Source organism: Bufo bufo, chromosome 11, assembly GCF_905171765.1.
Source record: "Bufo bufo chromosome 11, aBufBuf1.1, whole genome shotgun sequence".
Lineage (NCBI taxonomy): Eukaryota > Metazoa > Chordata > Amphibia > Anura > Bufonidae > Bufo > Bufo bufo.
The window spans coordinates 2,037,957-2,057,617 of record NC_053399.1 but is presented as its reverse complement, the minus strand read 5'-3'; the positions used below and the strand labels follow the sequence as shown (position 1 = coordinate 2,057,617).

Here is a 19,661-nt window from a genome sequence, read left to right as displayed (position 1 = left end):
GATACTGATGACCGATCCAGAAGATTAATAAAACCCTTTTAAGGTCTGACTCCTCAGTCAGTTATCTGAGCGCTCAAATCTCCTTGGGTTCACATACTTTACAAGGTGCTCCTTTACTTTTCTCACTCTAAGATTGTACAAAACCAAAGAGAGAGAACCAGAGCCGGCCCTCTGTGTGTGCGTATATAGAGGGGCCCCCTTAGCAGGTACTGGATATATATACGGTGGGCCCCATGTGACGCTATTCATTTCTCTTCTTGTGCAGTGAGTTCTCATGTGTCACATGGTCCAGGGGCCCGAGGAGAGTCCCTGTAATGGTGTTTCATGCAGAAGCTGTTCTGTCCAGAGAGCCATCACTGCAGGCGGTGGGGGGTGAGTAGGACTGTCCCCTTCTGTCTAGCTCTTGGGGTGGTGGGCTGTTTGTGCCTGTCCCTCGGGTGGCGGGGAGCTCAGCTGTGTCTGTCTCTCGGCGAGGTGGGCTCTGTGTCTCTTGGGTGATGGGGAGGTGCGCTGTCTCTCTGGTGGTGGAGAGGTCAGCTGTGTATGTCTCTCGGGTGGCAGGGAGGTAGGCTGTCTCAGGTGGTGGGGAGGTCAGCTGTGTCTGTCTCTTGGGGAGGTGCACTGTCTCTCTGGTGGTGGGGAGGTCAGCTGTGTCTGTCTTCAGGTGGGAGGGAGGTAGGCTGTCTCAGGTGGTGGGGAGGTCAGCTGTGTCTGTCTTCAGGTGGGAGGGAGGTAGGCTGTCTCAGGTGGTGGGGAGGTCAACTGTGTCTTTCTCTCGGGAGGTAGGCTGTCTCTCTGGTGGTGGGGAGGTCAACTGTGTCTGTCTTCAGGTGGCAGGGAGGTAGGCTGTCTCAGGTGGTGGGAAGGTCAGCTGTGTCTGTCTTCAGGTGGGAGGGAGGTAGGCTGTCTCAGGTGGTGGGGAGGTCAGCTGTGTCTTTCTCTCGGGAGGTAGGCTGTCTCTCTGGTGGTGGGGAGGTCAACTGTGTCTGTCTTCAGGTGGCAGGGAGGGAGGCTGTCTCAGGTGGTGGGGAGGTCAGCTGTGTCTTTCTCTCGGGAGGTAGGCTGTCTCTCTGGTGGTGGGGAGGTCAACTGTGTCTGTCTTCAGGTGGCAGGGAGGTAGGCTGTCTCAGGTGGTGGGGAGGTCAGCTGTGTCTGTCTCTCGGGAGGTAGGCTGTCTCAGGTGGTGGGGAGGTCAGCTGTGTCTGTCTTCAGGTGGCGGGCAGGTGGGCTGTCTGTCTTTTGGGTGATAGGGAGGTTAGATTTGTCTGTCTCTCGTGCGGTGGGCTGTCTGTGGCTAGACCCTTATGTTCTTGCTCCTGCCCCGCAGAGCGCTATCACCTGGCTTACAAGATGGTGCGCACAGACAGCCGCTTGGTACGCAGCATCCTCTCTGCACACGGCTTCCAGGAGGTGAGCAGCGGTGCCGGACACTGAGCAGCCTGCTCCCTATACTCTGCTTACAACATTCTGCTTTCCCCAGGTCAGTGCGAACAGCAATGATTTCAACCTGATGTGGACGGGATCTCACATAAAGCCTCACCTCATGAGAAGCTTGGCCAGTTTCCAGAAGGTCAACCATTTCCCAAGGTAAGAGCAGGACAGCCCCACTCCTCCTGCGAGCTGGAGAGGTCCAGAGTGACTTAGGGTTGAGGTCCTCTGACAGCCAGCCGTGGAACGGGGATCGTCCTGCAGGTCTCGTCTGTCCGCTCTTGTGTCCTGCTTGGTGCTGTGTTCACCTGTCATTGTCAGGGAGCATTGTGGTCCCCAATTGCCCCTGCTGCTCACAGCTGCTCAGTGGTGGTCAGTCACTAGTCTGGTAACCTCTCATGTGTTGACCACACCCTTTGATGACTCTGGCCCTGCTCAGTGGTGGTCAGTCACTGGTATGGTGACCTCATGTTGACCACACCCTTTGATGACTCTGGCCCTGCTCAGCGGTGGTCAGTCACTAGTCTGGTGACCTCTCATGTGTTGACCACACCCTTTGATGACTCTGGCCCTGCTCAGTGGTGGTCAGTCACTGGTCTGGTAACCTCTCATGTGCTGACCAGATCCTTTGAGGACTCTGCATTACTCATGGTGATTCTCTGCTACAGGTCCTATGAACTGACCCGCAAGGATCGTCTTTACAAGAATGTTCAGCGAATGCAGCAGACACATGGTATACGGAGCTTCAACCTACTGCCACAGACTTACCTGTTGCCAGGAGAGTACCAGGACTTCTGTAGTAAGTGCCCATCACCCACTAGAAGAGCACCCTGTCCGCAGTCTTCCCTATTATTTAACCCCCCCCCCCCCCCCACCCCACATGTCCACAGTAACAATCTGTCCTTCTACAGATGCCTTTTCTAAGGATCGTGGCCCCTGGATTGTGAAGCCGGTGGCGTCATCACGTGGTCGTGGTGTTTATTTGGTTAACTCTGTATGTATTGGCAGTCTCTCATCCTGTCTGACCCTCTCTCTTCTTTTGGCTTCACAGCAGTCTCTCTTCTCTGTTGCAGCCATCTCAGATCAGTGTGGAGGAGAACCTCCTGGTGTCTCGGTACATCAGTAACCCTCTGCTCATAGATGGTGAGTGTCTGCTCCGCTGATATTGGGTTTGGGGGAGCAAGACTTTCTGCCTCCACTGATGAATCTTCATCACAGAAAATACTCAGGTGTTCCAGAGTAGATCTTGTTAGCTGCTGGGCAGCAGGGGAAGGTTATTGAGGGGTCGACATTGTGTCCTGCATGCGAGTAACATGGCAAAGTGCTCTTTACTTATAGGGTTCAAGTTTGATGTGCGGCTGTATGTCCTAATCACCTCCTATGATCCATTGGTCATATATCTGTATGAAGAAGGACTCACTAGGTAAGCTACCTCTAGGCTAAACCTGACAAGCTGCACTGGTCTCTGGCCTTCTCCTTGCACTGGTTCCTTTCCTTGGTCTTTCATTCTCTGGTCCTTGCCCTGTAATTTGAAGTCCTCTCCCTGCCTGGTCCTTGCCCTGTGGTAATCCATTCTCCAATTGATGCCATGTGGTCTTCCATGTTCTGGTTGTTGCCCTCTTGTCTTTTGTTCTCTGTTGCTTTCCTTCTGGTCTTCCATTGTCTGGTTCTTTCCCTTTGGTCTTCTGTTTTCTGCTCCTTCCCCTGTGGTCTTCTAATGTCCAGTTCTTTCCTTGTGGTCTTCTGTTCTCTGGTCCTCAGCCCGTGCTGGTCCTTTCCCTGTGGTCTTTTGTTGTCTGCTCCTTTCTCCATGGTCTTCCGTTGTCTGGTCCTTTCCCTGTGGTCTTCTGTTGTCGGGTATTTTTCCTGTGGTCCTCCGTTGTCTTGTCCTTTCCCTGTGGTCTTCTGGTGTCTGGTCCTTTCCCTGTGGTCTTCCGTTGTCCGGTCTTTTCCCTGTGGTCTTCCGTTGTCCGGTCTTTTTCCTGAGGTCTTCCGTTGTCTTGTCCTTTCCCTGTGGTCTTCCGTTGTCCGGTCTTTTCCCTGTGGTCTTCCATTGTCCGGTCTTTTCCCTGTGGTCTTCCGTTGTCTGGTCCTTACCCTGTGGTCTTCTGTTGTCCAGTCTTTTCCCTGAGGTCTTTCGTTGTCCAGTATTTTTCCTGTGTTCTTCCATTGTCCGGTATTTTTCCTGTGTTCTTCCGTTGTCTTGTCCTTTCCCTCTGGTCTTCTGGTGTCTGGTCCTTTCCCTGTGGTCTTCCGTTGTCCGGTCTTTTCCCTGTGGCCTTCCGTTGTCTGGTCTTTTTCCTGTGGCCTTCCGTTGTCCGGTCTTTTTCCTGTGGCCTTCCGTTGTCCGGTCTTTTCCCTGTGGCCTTCCGTTGTCCGGTCTTTTTCCTGTGGTCTTCCGTTGTCCGGTCCTTTCCCTGTGGTCTTCCATTGTCCGGTCCTTTCCCTGTGGTCTTCCATTGTCCGGTCTTTTCCCTGTGGTCTTCCGTTGTCCGGTCTTTTCCCTGTGGTCTTCCGTTGTCCGGTCTTTTTCCTGTGGTCTTCCGTTGTCCGGTCCTTACCCTGTGGTCTTCCGTTGTCCGGTCCTTACCCTGTGGTCTTCCGTTGTCTGGTCCTTACCCTGTGGTCTTCCGTTGTCCGGTCTTTTCCCTGTGGTCTTCCGTTGTCCGGTCTTTTCCCTGTGGTCTTTCGTTGTCTGGTCCTTACCCTGTGGTCTTCCGTTGTCTGGTCCTTACCCTGTGGTCTTCCGTTGTCCGGTCTTTTCCCTGTGGTCTTCCGTTGTCCGGTCTTTTTCCTGTGGTCTTCCGTTGTCCGGTCTTTTCCCTGTGGTCTTCCGTTGTCCGGTCTTTTTCCTGTGGTCTTCCGTTGTCCGGTCCTTTCCCTGTGGTCTTCCGTTGTCTGGTCCTTACCCTGTGGTCTTCCGTTGTCCGGTCTTTTCCCTGTGGTCTTCCGTTGTCCGGTCTTTTCCCTGTGGTCTTCCGTTGTCTGGTCCTTACCCTGTGGTCTTCCGTTGTCCGGTCTTTTCCCTGTGGTCTTCCGTTGTCCGGTCTTTTCCCTGTGGTCTTCCGTTGTCCGGTCTTTTCCCTGTGGTCTTCCGTTGTCCGGTCTTTTCCCTGTGGTCTTCCGTTGTCCGGTCTTTTCCCTGTGGTCTTCCGTTGTCTGGTCCTTACCCTGTGGTCTTCCGTTGTCCGGTCTTTTCCTGTGGTCTTCCGTTGTCCGGTCCTTTTCCTGTGGTCTTCCGTTGTCCGGTCCTTTTCCTGTGGTCTTCCGTTGTCCGGTCCTTTTCCTGTGGTCTTCCGTTGTCCGGTCTTTTCCCTGTGGTCTTCCGTTGTCTGGTCCTTACCCTGTGGTCTTCCGTTGTCCGGTCTTTTCCCTGTGGTCTTCCGTTGTCCGGTCTTTTCCCTGTGGTCTTCCGTTGTCCGGTCCTTTTCCTGTGGTCTTCCGTTGTCCGGTCTTTTCCCTGTGGTCTTCCGTTGTCCGGTCCTTTCCCTGTGGTCTTCCGTTGTCTGGTCCTTTCCCTGTGGTCTTCCGTTGTCTGGTCTTTTCCCTGTGGTCTTCCGTTGTCCGGTCCTTACCCTGTGGTCTTCCGTTGTCCGGTCCTTACCCTGTGGTCTTCCGTTGTCCGGTCTTTTCCCTGTGGTCTTCCGTTGTCCGGTCTTTTTCCTGTGGTCTTCCGTTGTCTGGTCTTTTCCCTGTGGTCTTCTGTTGTCCAGTCTTTTCCCTGTGGTCTCCTGGTCCTCACTGTCCTCTGGTTCCTCTATGCTGGCCTCTACCTCACACATGCACTCCCCCTCTGCTCCATCTTAGGTTTGCTACTGTGCGGTATGATCGGGCTGCCAAGAACATAAAGAACCAGTTCATGCATTTAACAAACTACAGTGTGAATAAGAGGAGCTCAGACTACGTGAGGTAGGAGGCACCGCTTGCCCTTGCTGAGTGTGCCGCCATATTGAGGTCAGATTATTTATTCACATTTGTCTCATCTTAGTTGTGATGACCCGGAAGTGGAGGATTATGGGAATAAATGGAGTATGAGTGCCATGCTGCGATATCTGAAACAGGAAGGGAAAGACACAGCTGGTGAGAAGGAAACCTACCCACCATATTCTCAGCCTGCCCCAAGGATGGTAACCAGATTTGACTATCTGCGGCTCCTCCTCCAGGCCCTCATGCCCCTCCCTCTCTGTTACTCCCCCCACACCTCTTAGTAATGCTTATGCCTCTCTGATGATGTCCTTGTCTTCTGCAGCCCTCATGTCTCAGGTGGAGGATCTTATCATTAAGACGGTCATCTCAGGAGAGCTTCCAATAGCCACAGCCTGTAAGTCCTTCCAGGTCCACAGAGGAAACTGCTTTGGTGAGTCCCTGGCAGTGAGAGAGGAGGACAGTGCCCCCTGGTGACTGATAATGCAATAAGCCCTTTTCCTACTCCGGCAGAGCTCTATGGGTTTGATGTGCTGACTGATGGAAATCTCAGGCCTTGGCTCCTTGAAGTTAATCTGTCTCCATCTCTGGCCTGGTAAAAACATGCCCCTATCCCCAGTGTCCATGCGTTTTTGTCATTCCTGTCACTAATGCAGTCCCTTCTGCTGGCAGTGACGCCCCCCTGGATATGAAGGTGAAGGCCAGTATGATCTCTGACATGCTGACCCTGGTTGGTGAGTATGATTGATGTGTGGTAGGCATCAGACGGAGACCATGCTGTAAGTGACAGGGCATCTCTATGGTTTGTGTAGGTGTGGAGTGTCAGGATCCTCAGCAGAGGCCAGGACATGACAAGCGGGTCCCTAGACCACAGCGCCCCCTGTCTGCCAGTGACATTGACACAGGACTGCAGCTTGTGAGCAGAGAGAAGAATGGAAGCAGCGGTGTTCTGGGGCTCTCCACTGAGGAGGTCTGTCCATGGAGCTACATGGGAGCCGTCACCCTGTAGATTGTGAGCTCTACAGCTTACGGCTCAGTATTGTTTAAACTTCTATGCCATTGTACAGACCTGTCCACCCCCATAACATCAGCTAGCCTGTACCCTACTGACGCTCCTGGTTCTCCCTCTTCCTGTGTCCAGGTCAAGGTCTTACGTGGGCTGCAGGATGAGGAGGCGCGGCGCGGTGGTTTTGTTCGCATCTTCCCCAGACATGATACATGGACACTGTACGGGTGAGTCCTCTGTACGCTTGAGCAGATCTGCTGTCCTTCTGAACCTGATCTGATTCCCTGTGATATTCATGCAGCTCCTTCCTGGAACATAAGACCTCTCTGAATTACATGCTGGCCATGCACCTCTTCCCAAACAGGTAGGTAACCCCCCCCCCCCTAATTCATTGTCTGTGCTGGTCATGTGTGTCATCATCCCCTCATTTTCTACAGATCGGTTACAAGTGATCCTCGACCAACACTACACACCGCTTTGTATGAACGAAAACTGGTGTCCCTACAGCTACGTAGAGCCAGGCGGCACAGGCTGGCACGTAGAACGGGTAAGAGGCCTACAGCGACCCTCTAGACTGCTGGAGCTCTGGCAGTGCACACGCCACCTGCCTCACCTGTGACTGGCAGTGCACACGCCACCTGCCTCACCTGTGACTGGCAGTGCACACGCCTCACTTGTGATTGGCAGTGCACATGCCTCCCGCCTCACCAGTCATTGGCAGTGCACACGCCACCTGCCTCACCTGTGACTGGCAGTGCACACGCCACCTGTCTCACCTGTCATTGGTAGTGCACACGCCACCTGCCTCACCTGTGACTGGCAGTGCACACGCCACCTGCCTCACCTGTGACTGGCAGTGCACACGCCTCACTTGTGATTGGCAGTGCACATGCCTCCCGCCTCACCAGTCATTGGCAGTGCACACGCCACCTGCCTCACCTGTGACTGGCAGTGCACACGCCACCTGTCTCACCTGTCATTGGTAGTGCACACGCCACCTGCCTCACCTGTGACTGGCAGTGCACATGCCTCCTGTCTCACCTGTCATTGGTAGTGCACACGCCACCTGCCTCACCTGTGATTGGCAGTGCACACGCCACCTGCCTCACCTGTGACTGGCAGTGCACATGCCTCACTTGTGACTGGCAGTGCACATGCCTCCCGCCTCACCAGTCATTGGCAGTGCACACGCCACCTGCCTCACCTGTGACTGGCAGTGCACATGCCTCCTGTCTCACCTGTCATTGGCAGTGCACACGCCACCTGTCTCACCTGTGACTGGCAGTGCACACGCCTCCCGCCTCACCAGTCATTGGCAGTGCACACGCCTCCTGCCTCACCTGTGATTGGCAGTGCACACGCCACCTGCCTCACCTGTGATTGGCAGTGCACACGCCACCTGCCTCACCTGTGATTGGCAGTGCACATGCCTCCTGTCTCACCTGTCATTGGCAGTGAACGCGCCACCTGCCTCACCTGTGACTGGCAGTGCACGTGCCTCCCGCCTCACCAGTCATTGGCAGTGCACACGCCTCCTGCCTCACCTGTGATTGGCAGTGCACACGCCACCTGCCTCACCTGTGACTGGCAGTGCACATGCCTCACTTGTGATTGGCAGTGCACATGCCTCCCGCCTCACCAGTCATTGGCAGTGCACACGCCACCTGCCTCACCTGTGATTGGCAGTGCACACGCCACCTGCCTCACCTGTGACTGGCAGTGCACACGCCTCACTTGTGATTGGCAGTGCACGCGCCTCCCGCCTCACCTTTGAGATTGATTAGGATGCTGTTTGAGCACCCTTTAGTAAAGTCGTGTGTTATCTGGCAGTCTTGCCTCGACCTGCTAACAGCTGTGCAGAGGAGGAAGAAGATGAAGATCCAATTGAAGTTGAGGAACTAGAAGATGTACAAGAGCAGAACGGCCCCCCAGTGGATTCACAGACCCCTCCAGCATCACTTCCTGGGGCCAGCATCATGCGGCTCTTACAAGAGGGTGCAAACCTGAGGTATGGCTGGACGGTGTGCGCTTGGGGAGGTCTGTGATGTGACTGCAGGGTGTGCACACTCTGGGATGTCCATGGTGTGTCTGGTATCCACCATAGATGTGTGGTTTTTGATTTGTCTCCAGTAAGGTCCAGGCTCGTTTGGCCTTCTCTGGATATTTACAGCAGGTGCAAAGTCGATTACAGAGTGAGCAAGATACAGAGAGTGTACTGCCAAAAGATGAGGAGCAGATGGTAAGCCAAAATAATCACCCCAGTATCTGTCCTGTGAGAGCCTGTATCAGTAGATAACGAGGGCGGTGATGTCACTCCAGAGCTTCTATCAGTAGATAACGAGGGCGGTGATGTCACTCCAGAGCCTGTATCAGTAGATAACGAGGGCGGTGATGTCACTCCAGAGCTTCTATCAGTAGATAACGAGGGCGGTGATGTCACTCCAGAGCTTCTATCAGTAGATAACGAGGGCGGTGATGTCACTCCAGAGCCTGTATCAGTAGATAACGAGGGCGGTGATGTCACTCCAGAGCCTGTATCAGTAGATAACGAGGGCGGTGATGTCACTCCAGAGCTTCTATCAGTAGATAACGAGGGCGGTGATGTCACTCCAGAGCCTCTATCAGTAGATAACGAGGGCGGTGATGTCACTCCAGAGCTTCTATCAGTAGATAACGAGGGCGGTGATGTCACTCCAGAGCCTCTATCAGTAGATAACGAGGGCGGTGATGTCACTCCAGAGCCTCTATCAGTAGATAACGAGGGCGGTGATGTCACTCCAGAGCCTCTATCAGTAGATAACGAGGGCGGTAGATAACGAGGGCGGTGATGTCACTGCAGAGCTTCTATCAGTAGATAACGAGGGCGGTGATGTCACTCCAGAGCCTCTATCAGTAGATAACGAGGGCGGTGATGTCACTCCAGAGCCTCTATCAGTAGATAACGAGGGCGGTGATGTCACTCCAGAGCCTCTATCAGTAGATAACGAGGGCGGTGATGTCACTCCAGAGCCTCTATCAGTAGATAACGAGGGCGGTGATGTCACTCCAGAGCCTGTATCAGTAGATAACGAGGGCGGTGATGTCACTCCAGAGCCTGTATCAGTAGATAACGAGGGCGGTGATGTCACTCCAGAGCTTCTATCAGTAGATAACGAGGGCGGTGATGTCACTCCAGAGCTTCTATCAGTAGATAACGAGGGCGGTAGATAACGAGGGCGGTGATGTCACTGCAGAGCTTCTATCAGTAGATAACGAGGGCGGTAGATAACGAGGGCGGTGATGTCACTCCAGAGCTTCTATCGGTAGATAACGAGGGCGGTGATGTCACTCCAGAGCTTCTATCAGTAGATAACGAGGGCGGTGATGTCACTCCAGAGCTTCTATCAGTAGATAACGAGGGCGGTAGATAACGAGGGCGGTGATGTCACTCCAGAGCTTCTATCAGTAGATAACGAGGGCGGTAGATAACGAGGGCGGTGATGTCACTCAGAGCTTCTATCAGTAGATAACGAGGGCGGTGATGTCACTCCAGAGCTTCTATCAGTAGATAACGAGGGCGGTAGATAACGAGGGCGGTGATGTCACTCAGAGCTTCTATCGGTAGATAACGAGGGCGGTGATGTCACTCCAGAGCCTCTATCGGTAGATAACGATGGCGGTGATGTCACTCCAGAGCTTCTATCGGTAGATAACGATGGCGGTGATGTCACTCCAGAGCTTCTATCAGTAGATAACGAGGGCGGTGATGTCACTCCAGAGCTTCTATCGGTAGATAACGATGGCGGTGATGTCACTCCAGAGCTTCTATCAGTAGATAACGAGGGCGGTGATGTCACTCCAGAGCCTCTATCGGTAGATAACGAGGGTGGTGATGTCACTCCAGAGCTTCTATCAGTAGATAACGAGGGCGGTGATGTCACTCAGAGCTTCTATCGGTAGATAACGAGGGCGGTAGATAACGAGGGCGGTGATGTCACTCCAGAGCTTCTATCGGTAGATAACGATGGCGGTGATGTCACTCCAGAGCTTCTATCAGTAGATAACGAGGGCGGTGATGTCACTCCAGAGCTTCTATCAGTAGATAACGATGGCGGTGATGTCACTCCAGAGCTTCTATCAGTAGATAACGAGGGCGGTAGATAACGAGGGCGGTGATGTCACTCCAGAGCTTCTATCGGTAGATAACGAGGGCGGTGATGTCACTCCAGAGCCTCTATCGGTAGATAACGAGGGTGGTGATGTCACTCCAGAGCCTGTATCAGTAGATAACGAGGGTGGTGATGTCACTCCAGAGCTTCTATCGGTAGATAACGAGGGCAGTGATGTCACTCCAGAGCCTCCATCAGTAGATAACGAGGGTGGTGATGTCACTCCAGAGCCTCCATCAGTAGATAACGAGGGCGGTGATGTCACTCCAGAGCTTTTATCGGTAGATAACGAGGGCGGTGATGTCACTCCAGAGCTTTTATCGGTAGATAACGAGGGCGGTGATGTCACTCCAGAGCTTTTATCGGTAGATAACGAGGGCGGTGATGTCACTCCAGAGCTTTTATCGGTAGATAACGAGGGCGGTGATGTCACTCCAGAGCTTCTATCAGATAACAAGGGCGGTGATGTCACTCCAGAGCTTCTATCAGATAACGAGGGCGGTGATGTCACTCCAGAGCCTCTATCAGTAGATAACGAGGGCGGTGATGTCACTCCAGAGCCTCTATCAGTAGATAACGAGGGCGGTGATGTCACTCCAGAGCCTCTATCAGTAGATAACGAGGGCGGTGATGTCACTCCAGAGCCTCTATCAGTAGATAACGAGGGCGGTGATGTCACTCCAGAGCCTCTATCAGTAGATAACGAGGGCGGTGATGTCACTCCAGAGCTTCTATCAGATAACGAGGGCGGTGATGTCACTCCAGAGCTTCTATCAGTAGATAACGAGGGCGGTGATGTCACTCCAGAGCCTCTATCAGTAGATAACGAGGGCGGTGATGTCACTCCAGAGCTTCTATCAGTAGATAACGAGGGCGGTGATGTCACTCCAGAGCTTCTATCAGTAGATAACGAGGGCGGGTGATGTCACTCCAGAGCTTCTATCAGTAGATAACGAGGGCGGTGATGTCACTCCAGAGCTTCTATCAGTAGATAACGAGGGCGGTGATGTCACTCCAGAGCTTCTATCAGTAGATAACGAGGGCGGTGATGTCACTCCAGAGCTTCTATCAGTAGATAACGAGGGCGGTGATGTCACTCCAGAGCTTCTATCAGTAGATAACGAGGGCGTTGATGTCACTCCAGAGCCTCTATCGGTAGATAACGAGGGCGGTGATGTCACTCCAGAGCTTCTATCAGTAGATAACGAGGGCGGTGATGTCACTCCATTATCAGTAGATAACGAGGGCGGTGATGTCACTCCATTATCAGTAGATAACGAGGGCGGTGATGTCACTCCATTATCAGTAGATAACGAGGGCGGTGATGTCACTCCATTATCAGTAGATAACGAGGGCGGTGATGTCACTCCATTATCAGTAGATAACGAGGGCGGTGATGTCACTCCATTATCAGTAGATAACGAGGGCGGTGATGTCACTCCATTATCAGTAGATAACGAGGGCGGTGATGTCACTCCATTATCAGTAGATAACGAGGGCGGTGATGTCACTCCATTATCAGTAGATAACGAGGGCGGTGATGTCACTCCAGAGCTTCTATCAGTAGATAACGAGGGAGGTGATGTCACTCCATTATCAGTAGATAACGAGGGCGGTGATGTCACTCCAGAGCTTCTATCAGTAGATAACGAGGGCGGTGATGTCACTCCAGAGCCTCTATCAGTAGATAACGAGGGCGGTGATGTCACTCCAGAGCCTCTATCAGTAGATAACGAGGGCGGTGATGTCACTCCAGAGCTTCTATCAGTAGATAACGAGGGCGGTGATGTCACTCCAGAGCTTCTATCAGTAGATAACGAGGGCGGTGATGTCACTCCAGAGCCTCTATCAGTAGATAACGAGGGCGGTGATGTCACTCCAGAGCCTCTATCAGTAGATAACGAGGGCGGTGATGTCACTCCAGAGCCTCTATCAGTAGATAACGAGGGCGGTGATGTCACTCCAGAGCTTCTATCAGTAGATAACGAGGGCGGTGATGTCACTCCAGAGCTTCTATCAGTAGATAACGAGGGCGGTGATGTCACTCCATTATCAGTAGATAACGAGGGCGGTGATGTCACTCCATTATCAGTAGATAACGAGGGCGGTGATGTCACTCCAGAGCTTCTATCAGTAGATAATAGAGCGGTTTGTACCTCCAGGAGTTGGTGATGAGGTTTTTGCAGAGAGCGGCCGCTAACTTACAGCAGTCGGTGAGTCTGAACTTGCCGGGGCGATGTGTGGCCCTCCAGGAGAGACGTCACCTGCTGGCCAAACAACTGGGAGACTTCATCTGCTTGTATGACAAGGTGAGTGTGGTCTCTGCGTCCTGTACCCACAGGGTGACAGCTTCTCCCCCACATTATATACACATGTCCTCCCCTCCTCCTTCACTGGATATATATATATATGTCCTCCGGGTCTCCCTACATCTTCACCTCCATCTGCGCAGTGTTTCTCCCGATGCTGTCATTATCAGGCGGCCATTACATTCCTAGGCAGGGATTAAATAGAAATAGGGTAAGGGGTAGGGATATTGTTTTTTTTTTTCATTTTTTCCTATCTTCTATAAAATATGTGCTGGTAGGGGGCGATTTTATAGTATCTTGATATTAAAAGTTAAGTTTTAGTGGTGTTTCTTCTGTGACTTATTACAGGAGACAAGCCAGCTGAGCAGTGAGGAGCCGGGGCTGAATGCACTGGGTTTTCAGGCTTTTCTAACAAAGGCCAGGTAGGTCACCGGGGCACAGCCTCTCCTCGCCAGCCCCTTCTGTCCGCAGAGCTCTGAGCCCCCTCTTCTGTGTGTTGCAGTGAGCGGCAGCTGGAGGAGGTCCTAACCTTTTACACCCATAAAAATAAATCTGCCAGTGTATTCTTGGGGCGCTCACACAATAAAGACGTCGGAGGAGGACGGCCAGGTGAGTGGCTCCGATATGTGCCCCGGAGGTAGAGGGGCCGGTGAGTAGCTGTGATATGTGCCCTGGAGGTAGAGGGGCAGGTGAGTAGCTGTGATGAGGGCCCCGGAGGTAGAGGGGCCGGTGAGTAGCTGTGATGAGGGCCCCGGAGGTAGAGGGGCCGGTGAGTAGCTGTGATGAGGGCCCTGGAGGTAGAGGGGCCGGTGAGTAGCTGTGATGAGGGCCCTGGAGGTAGATGGGCAGGTAAGTAGCTGTGATATGTGCCCTGGAGGTAGAGGGGCCGGTGAGTAGCTGTGATATGTGCCCTGGAGGTAGAGGGGCCGGTGAGTAGCTGTGATGAGGGCCCTGGAGGTAGATGGGCAGGTAAGTAGCTGTGATATGTGCCCTGGAGGTAGAGGGGCAGGTGAGTAGCTGTGATGAGGGCCCCGGAGGTAGAGGGGCAGGTGAGTAGCTGTGCTGAGGGCCCCGGAGGTAGAGGGGCAGGTGAGTAGCTGTGATGAGGGCCCCGGAGGTAGACGGGCAGGTGAGTAGCTGTGATGAGGGCCCCGGAGGTAGAGGGGCAGGTGAGTAGCTGTGATGAGGGCCCTGGAGGTAGAGGGGCCGGTGAGTAGCTGTGATGAGGGCCCTGGAGGTAGAGGGGCAGGTGAGTAGCTGTGATGAGGGCCCTGGAGGTAGAGGGGCCGGTGAGTAGCTGTGATATGTGCCCCGGAGGTAGAGGGGCAGGTGAGTAGCTGTGATGAGGGCCCTGGAGGTAGAGGGGCAGGTGAGTAGCTGTGATGAGTGCCCTGGAGGTAGAGGGGCAGGTGAGTAGCTGTGATGAGTGCCCCGGAGGTAGAGGGGCAGGTGAGTAGCTGTGATGAGGGCCCCGGAGGTAGAGGGGCAGGTGAGTAGCTGTGATGAGGGCCCTGGAGGTAGAGGGGCCGGTGAGTAGCTGTGATGAGGGCCCTGGAGGTAGAGGGGCCGGTGAGTAGCTGTGATGAGGGCCCTGGAGGTAGAGGGGCCGGTGAGTAGCTGTGATATGTGCCCCGGAGGTAGAGGGGCAGGTGAGTAGCTGTGATGAGGGGCAGGTGAGTAGCTGTGATGAGGGCCCCGGAGGTAGAGGGGCCGATGAGTAGCTGTGATATGTGCCCTGGAGGTAGAGGGGCCGGTGAGTAGCTGTGATATGTGCCCTGGAGGTAGAGGGGCCGGTGAGTAGCTGTGATATGTGCCCTGGAGGTAGAGGGGCCGGTGAGTAGCTGTGATGAGGGCCCTGGAGGTAGAGGGGCCGGTGAGTAGCTGTGATGAGTGCCCCGGAGGTAGAGGGGCAGGTGAGTAGCTGTGATGAGGGCCCCGGAGGTAGAGGTGCAGGTGAGTAGCTGTGATGAGGGGCAGGTGAGTAGCTGTGATGAGGGGCAGGTGAGTAGCTGTGATGAGGGCCCCGGAGGTAGAGGGGCCGGTGAGTAGCTGTGATGAGGGCCCCGGAGGTAGAGGGGCAGGTGAGTAGCTGTGATGAGGGCCCTGGAGGTAGAGGGGCAGGTGAGTAGCTGTGATATGTGCCCCGGAGGTAGAGGGGCAGGTGAGTAGCTGTGATGAGGGCCCTGGAGGTAGAGGGGCCGGTGAGTAGCTGTGATGAGGGCCCTGGAGGTAGAGGGGCCGGTGAGTAGCTGTGATATGTGCCCCGGAGGTAGAGGGGCAGGTGAGTAGCTGTGATGAGGGGCAGGTGAGTAGCTGTGATATGTGCCCCGGAGGTAGAGGGGCCGGTGAGTAGCTGTGATGTGTGTCCTGGAGGTAGAGGGGCAGGTGAGTAGCTGTGATGTGTGTCCTGGAGGTAGAGGGGCAGGTGAGTAGCTGTGATGAGGGCCCTGGAGGTAGAGGGGCCGGTGAGTAGCTGTGATATGTGCCCCGGAGGTAGAAGGGGCAGGTGAGTAGCTGTGATGAGGGGCAGGTGAGTAGCTGTGATGAGGGCCCCGGAGGTAGAGGGGCCGGTGAGTAGCTGTGATGTGTGCCCCGGAGGTAGAGGGGCCGGTGAGTAGCTGTGATATGTGCCCCGGAGGTAGAGGGGCAGGTGAGTAGCTGTGATGTGTGTCCTGGAGGTAGAGGGGCAGGTGAGTAGCTGTGATGAGGGGCAGGTGAGTAGCTGTGATGAGGGGCAGGTGAGTAGCTGTGATATGTGCCCCGGAGGTAGAGGGGCAGGTGAGTAGCTGTGATGTGTGTCCTGGAGGTAGAGGGGCAGGTGAGTAGCTGTGATGAGGGGCAGGTGAGTAGCTGTGATGTGTGTCCTGGAGGTAGAGGGGCAGGTGAGTAGCTGTGATGAGGGGCAGGTGAGTAGCTGTGATGTGTGCCCCGGAGGTAGAGGGGCCGGTGAGTAGCTGTGATGTGTGTCCTGGAGGTAGAGGGGCAGGTGAGTAGCTGTGATATGTGCCCCGGAGGTAGAGGGGCAGGTGAGTAGCTGTGATGTGTGTCCTGGAGGTAGAGGGGCAGGTGAGTAGCTGTGATGAGGGGCAGGTGAGTAGCTGTGATGAGGGGCAGGTGAGTAGCTGTGATATGTGCCCCGGAGGTAGAGGGGCAGGTGAGTAGCTGTGATGTGTGTCCTGGAGGTAGAGGGGCAGGTGAGTAGCTGTGATGAGGGGCAGGTGAGTAGCTGTGATGTGTGTCCTGGAGGTAGAGGGGCAGGTGAGTAGCTGTGATGAGGGGCAGGTGAGTAGCTGTGATGAGGGGCAGGTGAGTAGCTGTGATATGTGCCCCGGAGGTAGAGGGGCAGGTGAGTAGCTGTGATGAGGGGCAGGTGAGTAGCTGTGATATGTGCCCCGGAGGTAGAGGGGCAGGTGAGTAGCTGTGATGTGTGTCCTTTGTTGACGTCTCCTTACCTGTCCTCTCCAGGTCTGCAGAGAGCCCCTGTGGCCCCAGGACCCTGTGCTCAGCAGGAAGGTCAGTGCTTTCTTGGCCCGAGTGCAGTATTCTTTATGGCATCCTTCATAATGGCGTCTAGGACGAGAGGTGCCAGCATTCAGGCACAGCAGTAAATGTGGGCCGTTGTCTTTTCTCATCCTCAGTTGTGCCGCCATCTTCCGTCCCGGCAGACTCTGGTGACTCCACAGTCTGCGCAGCACATGGTGCCACGTCATCCAGTCACAGTTCACGTCCTCCATCAGCGGGGAGCTTCCTGCATCTACCGGCCTCCTGCGGGACACGTCCTCAGTCCCTGGGATCATTCTCCTCCTTCCGAAGTGCTGCCCAGATCTACAGTCAGCGACTGGCCCGAGCCGGCTCCGCACGGGCAGGTAGTCACCGACGAGCCGCCCCTTGTACACTGTGGATGCCGCCACATTCCCTGCTCATCTCTGCGGTTTTTTACTCTTGGATTTAGCCAGTGGGCAGCCAAATGTCCTGAGGACTCGGTGTCGCTCCGCGGGGGCCGTGATGGAGCTGGAAGAGCCGTATCACGTGGGAGCAGTTACAGCGTCATTGCAGCGGCTGGCGGAGAGACAAGCAAGTCGCCAGAGTACCAGTCACCTGAGGCAGCTGACGCAGCAGGTGCAAACGCAAGCCGAAGAGTCAGGCTACGTTCACACTCTCGTTTGGTGCGGATCCGTTCAGACCGGAGCAGTTTGTATTTTCTTTAACATAGCCAAGACGGATCCGTTTTCTATTGTGATCCGTCCCCATTGACTTACATTGGGTGTCAGGACCTGTTTGGCTGCAGGCAGTGTTCTGGTGTCTGCCTCCGGAGCGGAATGGAGACTGATCGGAGGCAAACTGATCCTTTCCATTCAGAACGCCTTAGGGTAAAACTGATCCGTTTTGGACGCTGAGCCCTGAACGGATCTCACTAACGGAAGGCCAAAACGCCGGTGTGAAAGTAGCCTTAACCATTACACTGCCAGGGATTTATGTAAAGTTTCCCTAAATAAGGGACCGTAAAATAGGGCATGATCTTAGGTTCTAGGGTCATGAAGCTTACAACGTGACCATCACTGTGCGGGACCCAGAAATATAGCATACAAGCATGCTGCACGCATTCAGAATATACACTGGGATTATAGCACCTCACCAGGCTCCACCACTGTACAGCTCCCCCCCCCAGACACTTCACTGTACAGCTCTCCTCCAGCAGACACTTCACTGTACAGCTCTCCCCCAGCAGACACTTCACTGTACAGCTCTCCCCCAGCAGACACTTCACTGTACAGCTCTCCCCCAGCAGACACTTCACTGTACAGCTCTCCCCCAGCAGACACTTCACTGTACAGCTCTCCTCCAGCAGACACTTCACTGTACAGCTCTCCCCCAGCAGACACTTCACTGTACAGCTCTCCCCCAGCAGACACTTCACTGTACAGCTCTCCCCCAGCAGACACTTCACTGTACAGCTCTCCTCCAGCAGACACTTCACTGTACAGCTCTCCCCTCCCCCAGCAGACACTTCACTGTACAGCTCTCCCCTCCCCCAGCAGACACTTCACTGTACAGCTCTCCCCTCCCCCAGCAGACACTTCACTGTACAGCTCTCCCCTCCCCCAGCAGACACTTCACTGTACAGCTCTCCCCTCCCCCAGCAGACACTTCACTGTACAGCTCTCCCCCAGCAGACACTTCACTGTACAGCTCTCCCCCAGCAGACACTTCACTGTACAGCTCTCCCCCAGCAGACACTTCACTGTACAGCTCTCCCCCAGCAGACACTTCACTGTACAGCTCTCCTCTCCCCCAGCAGACACTTCACTGTACAGCTCTCCTCCAGCACACTTCACTGTACAGCTCTCCTCCAGCAGACACTTCACTGTACAGCTCTCCCCCAGCAGACACTTCACTGTACAGCTCTCCCCTCCCCCAGCAGACACTTCACTGTACTGCCCTCCCCCAGCAGACACTTCACTGTACAGCTCTCCCCCAGCAGACACTTCACTGTACAGCTCTCCCCTCCCCCAGCAGACACTTCACTGTACAGCTCTCCCCCAGCAGACACTTCACTGTACAGCTCTCCCCCAGCAGACACTTCACTGTACAGCTCTCCCCCAGCAGACACTTCACTGTACAGCTCTCCCCCAGCAGACACTTCACTCTACAGCTCTCCCCCAGCAGACACTTCACTGTACAGCTCTCCTCTCCCCCAGTGGTAATTCCCATGGTACTGTGCCTTAAGACCACCTGTCTGTTACCTCCTCAGCTGTCACACATGACAATCAGCAGCAGCGCTCTCTCCAGAGTTGGACACCGCCTGACCAGAGCTGTCCACACAGAGGAAAAACACAGGTTAGTGACTGCCCCACATGTATGCCCCAAAGTATGTGCGGCCCATATGTTCACAGGGGCCACTCCTGAGCACTCCCTCCCCTAGAAATCTACAAGGAGATTGGTTAGTAATGTAGAATACTCCAACCTGAAGTGTCTGGGCCCATGAAGCGTCAGCATTTCCCTGTCTCTTGTACAGGGAGCTGGAGGACAGCAGAGCGCCCCCAATCGCAGAGTGCAGCCGGAGCCTGGACAAGGTGAGTTCACCCTGCAGCCGCACACTCTCGCCCTTTGTGGTCACCTTCTGACCACGTGTATCTGCTCAGCTTGCAGGCGTCCCGCACAGCGTCCTCCAGCCAACGCCGCCCTCCTCTAAACAGCCGGCTGTAGCCAGGAGGCTGTCTGTGCCCCGCACGCTCCGGTACGTATCACGTGTCTTGTGTTGTGGGCTGGGCGCACTGACATTCATGTGACTGCATCTCCTGCAGGGTGTTGGCCTCAGAGGGAGAGAAGCCCCCCGGGGCTCTGCTCAGTGGTGACCCTGACACAGCGCTCCTCCAGGGCGGGCCGACCTCAGGCACAAGCCTCATCCCCGAAGGAACCCAGATTGTGTTTGCAAGGGCCAGACCGCCAGTCCCGCCTGCCAGGATGACCAGCAAAGTGCAGAAGAGGAGGATGGTCTGCCCGACATGACAGCCACTGCTGGACCCCAGGAACACAAATCGCCCTCCGCCACAGCTTTATTTTTGTATTTTTAATTTGCACAAACAACAAAAAAAACACAAAGTTGTGTGATGTCATTTCTGTAGGGAGGGGAGGGGATCTGTAATAGAGGGATAGTAGAGCTATACTGCCCCTTGTGTTCACGGGGAGCACCAGCATCCATCCTGGGAAGGGTCGTCATTCACACTGCGCCCCCAGATTAGCTGTAACGAGGTGACAGTCCGATACCGCGCCCGTGCTGCATGAGTCCACACACAGCATCTGTAGGCCTCAGTTCAGACTGGAATCTGCAGTGTCAACCCAGGA

At 54.7% G+C, this 19,661-nt stretch overlaps 1 protein-coding gene across 2 annotated transcripts; it reads left to right on the top strand.

The window, feature by feature from the left end:
* Nucleotides 1–270: 270 nt before the first annotated feature.
* Nucleotides 271–19,407, top strand: TTLL5 (tubulin tyrosine ligase like 5). 2 transcript variants are annotated; one of them, XM_040411828.1, is made up of 28 exons: nucleotides 271–372; nucleotides 1,328–1,410; nucleotides 1,481–1,587; nucleotides 2,097–2,227; nucleotides 2,340–2,422; nucleotides 2,502–2,571; nucleotides 2,767–2,851; nucleotides 5,236–5,337; nucleotides 5,417–5,508; nucleotides 5,678–5,785; nucleotides 5,866–5,947; nucleotides 6,025–6,086; nucleotides 6,165–6,322; nucleotides 6,494–6,585; nucleotides 6,660–6,722; nucleotides 6,796–6,905; nucleotides 8,189–8,366; nucleotides 8,489–8,597; nucleotides 12,669–12,815; nucleotides 13,164–13,237; nucleotides 13,318–13,424; nucleotides 16,281–16,328; nucleotides 16,454–16,681; nucleotides 16,768–16,934; nucleotides 18,568–18,653; nucleotides 18,832–18,889; nucleotides 18,959–19,053; nucleotides 19,121–19,407. In XM_040411828.1, exons 1-28 carry the CDS (start codon nucleotides 315–317, stop codon nucleotides 19,323–19,325), a joined length of 2,988 nt encoding a protein of 995 aa, XP_040267762.1. In that variant the 5' UTR covers nucleotides 271–314; the 3' UTR covers nucleotides 19,326–19,407. The 2 variants fall into 2 exon arrangements, with proteins under 2 accessions (XP_040267762.1, XP_040267763.1); XM_040411829.1 differs by lacking the exon at nucleotides 16,281–16,328.
* Nucleotides 19,408–19,661: the final 254 nt, after the last annotated feature.

Bases quoted from the DNA above. Each gene is read 5' to 3' on its own strand.
- TTLL5 (XM_040411828.1), top strand. From the start codon at position 315: ATGGTGTTTCATGCAGAAGCTGTTCTGTCCAGAGAGCCATCACTGCAG. The intron at 6,723-6,795 runs GTAGGTAACCCC...CATTTTCTACAG, and splicing joins ATGCACCTCTTCCCAAACAG to ATCGGTTACAAGTGATCCTC. The intron at 8,367-8,488 runs GTATGGCTGGAC...ATTTGTCTCCAG, and splicing joins CAAGAGGGTGCAAACCTGAG to TAAGGTCCAGGCTCGTTTGG.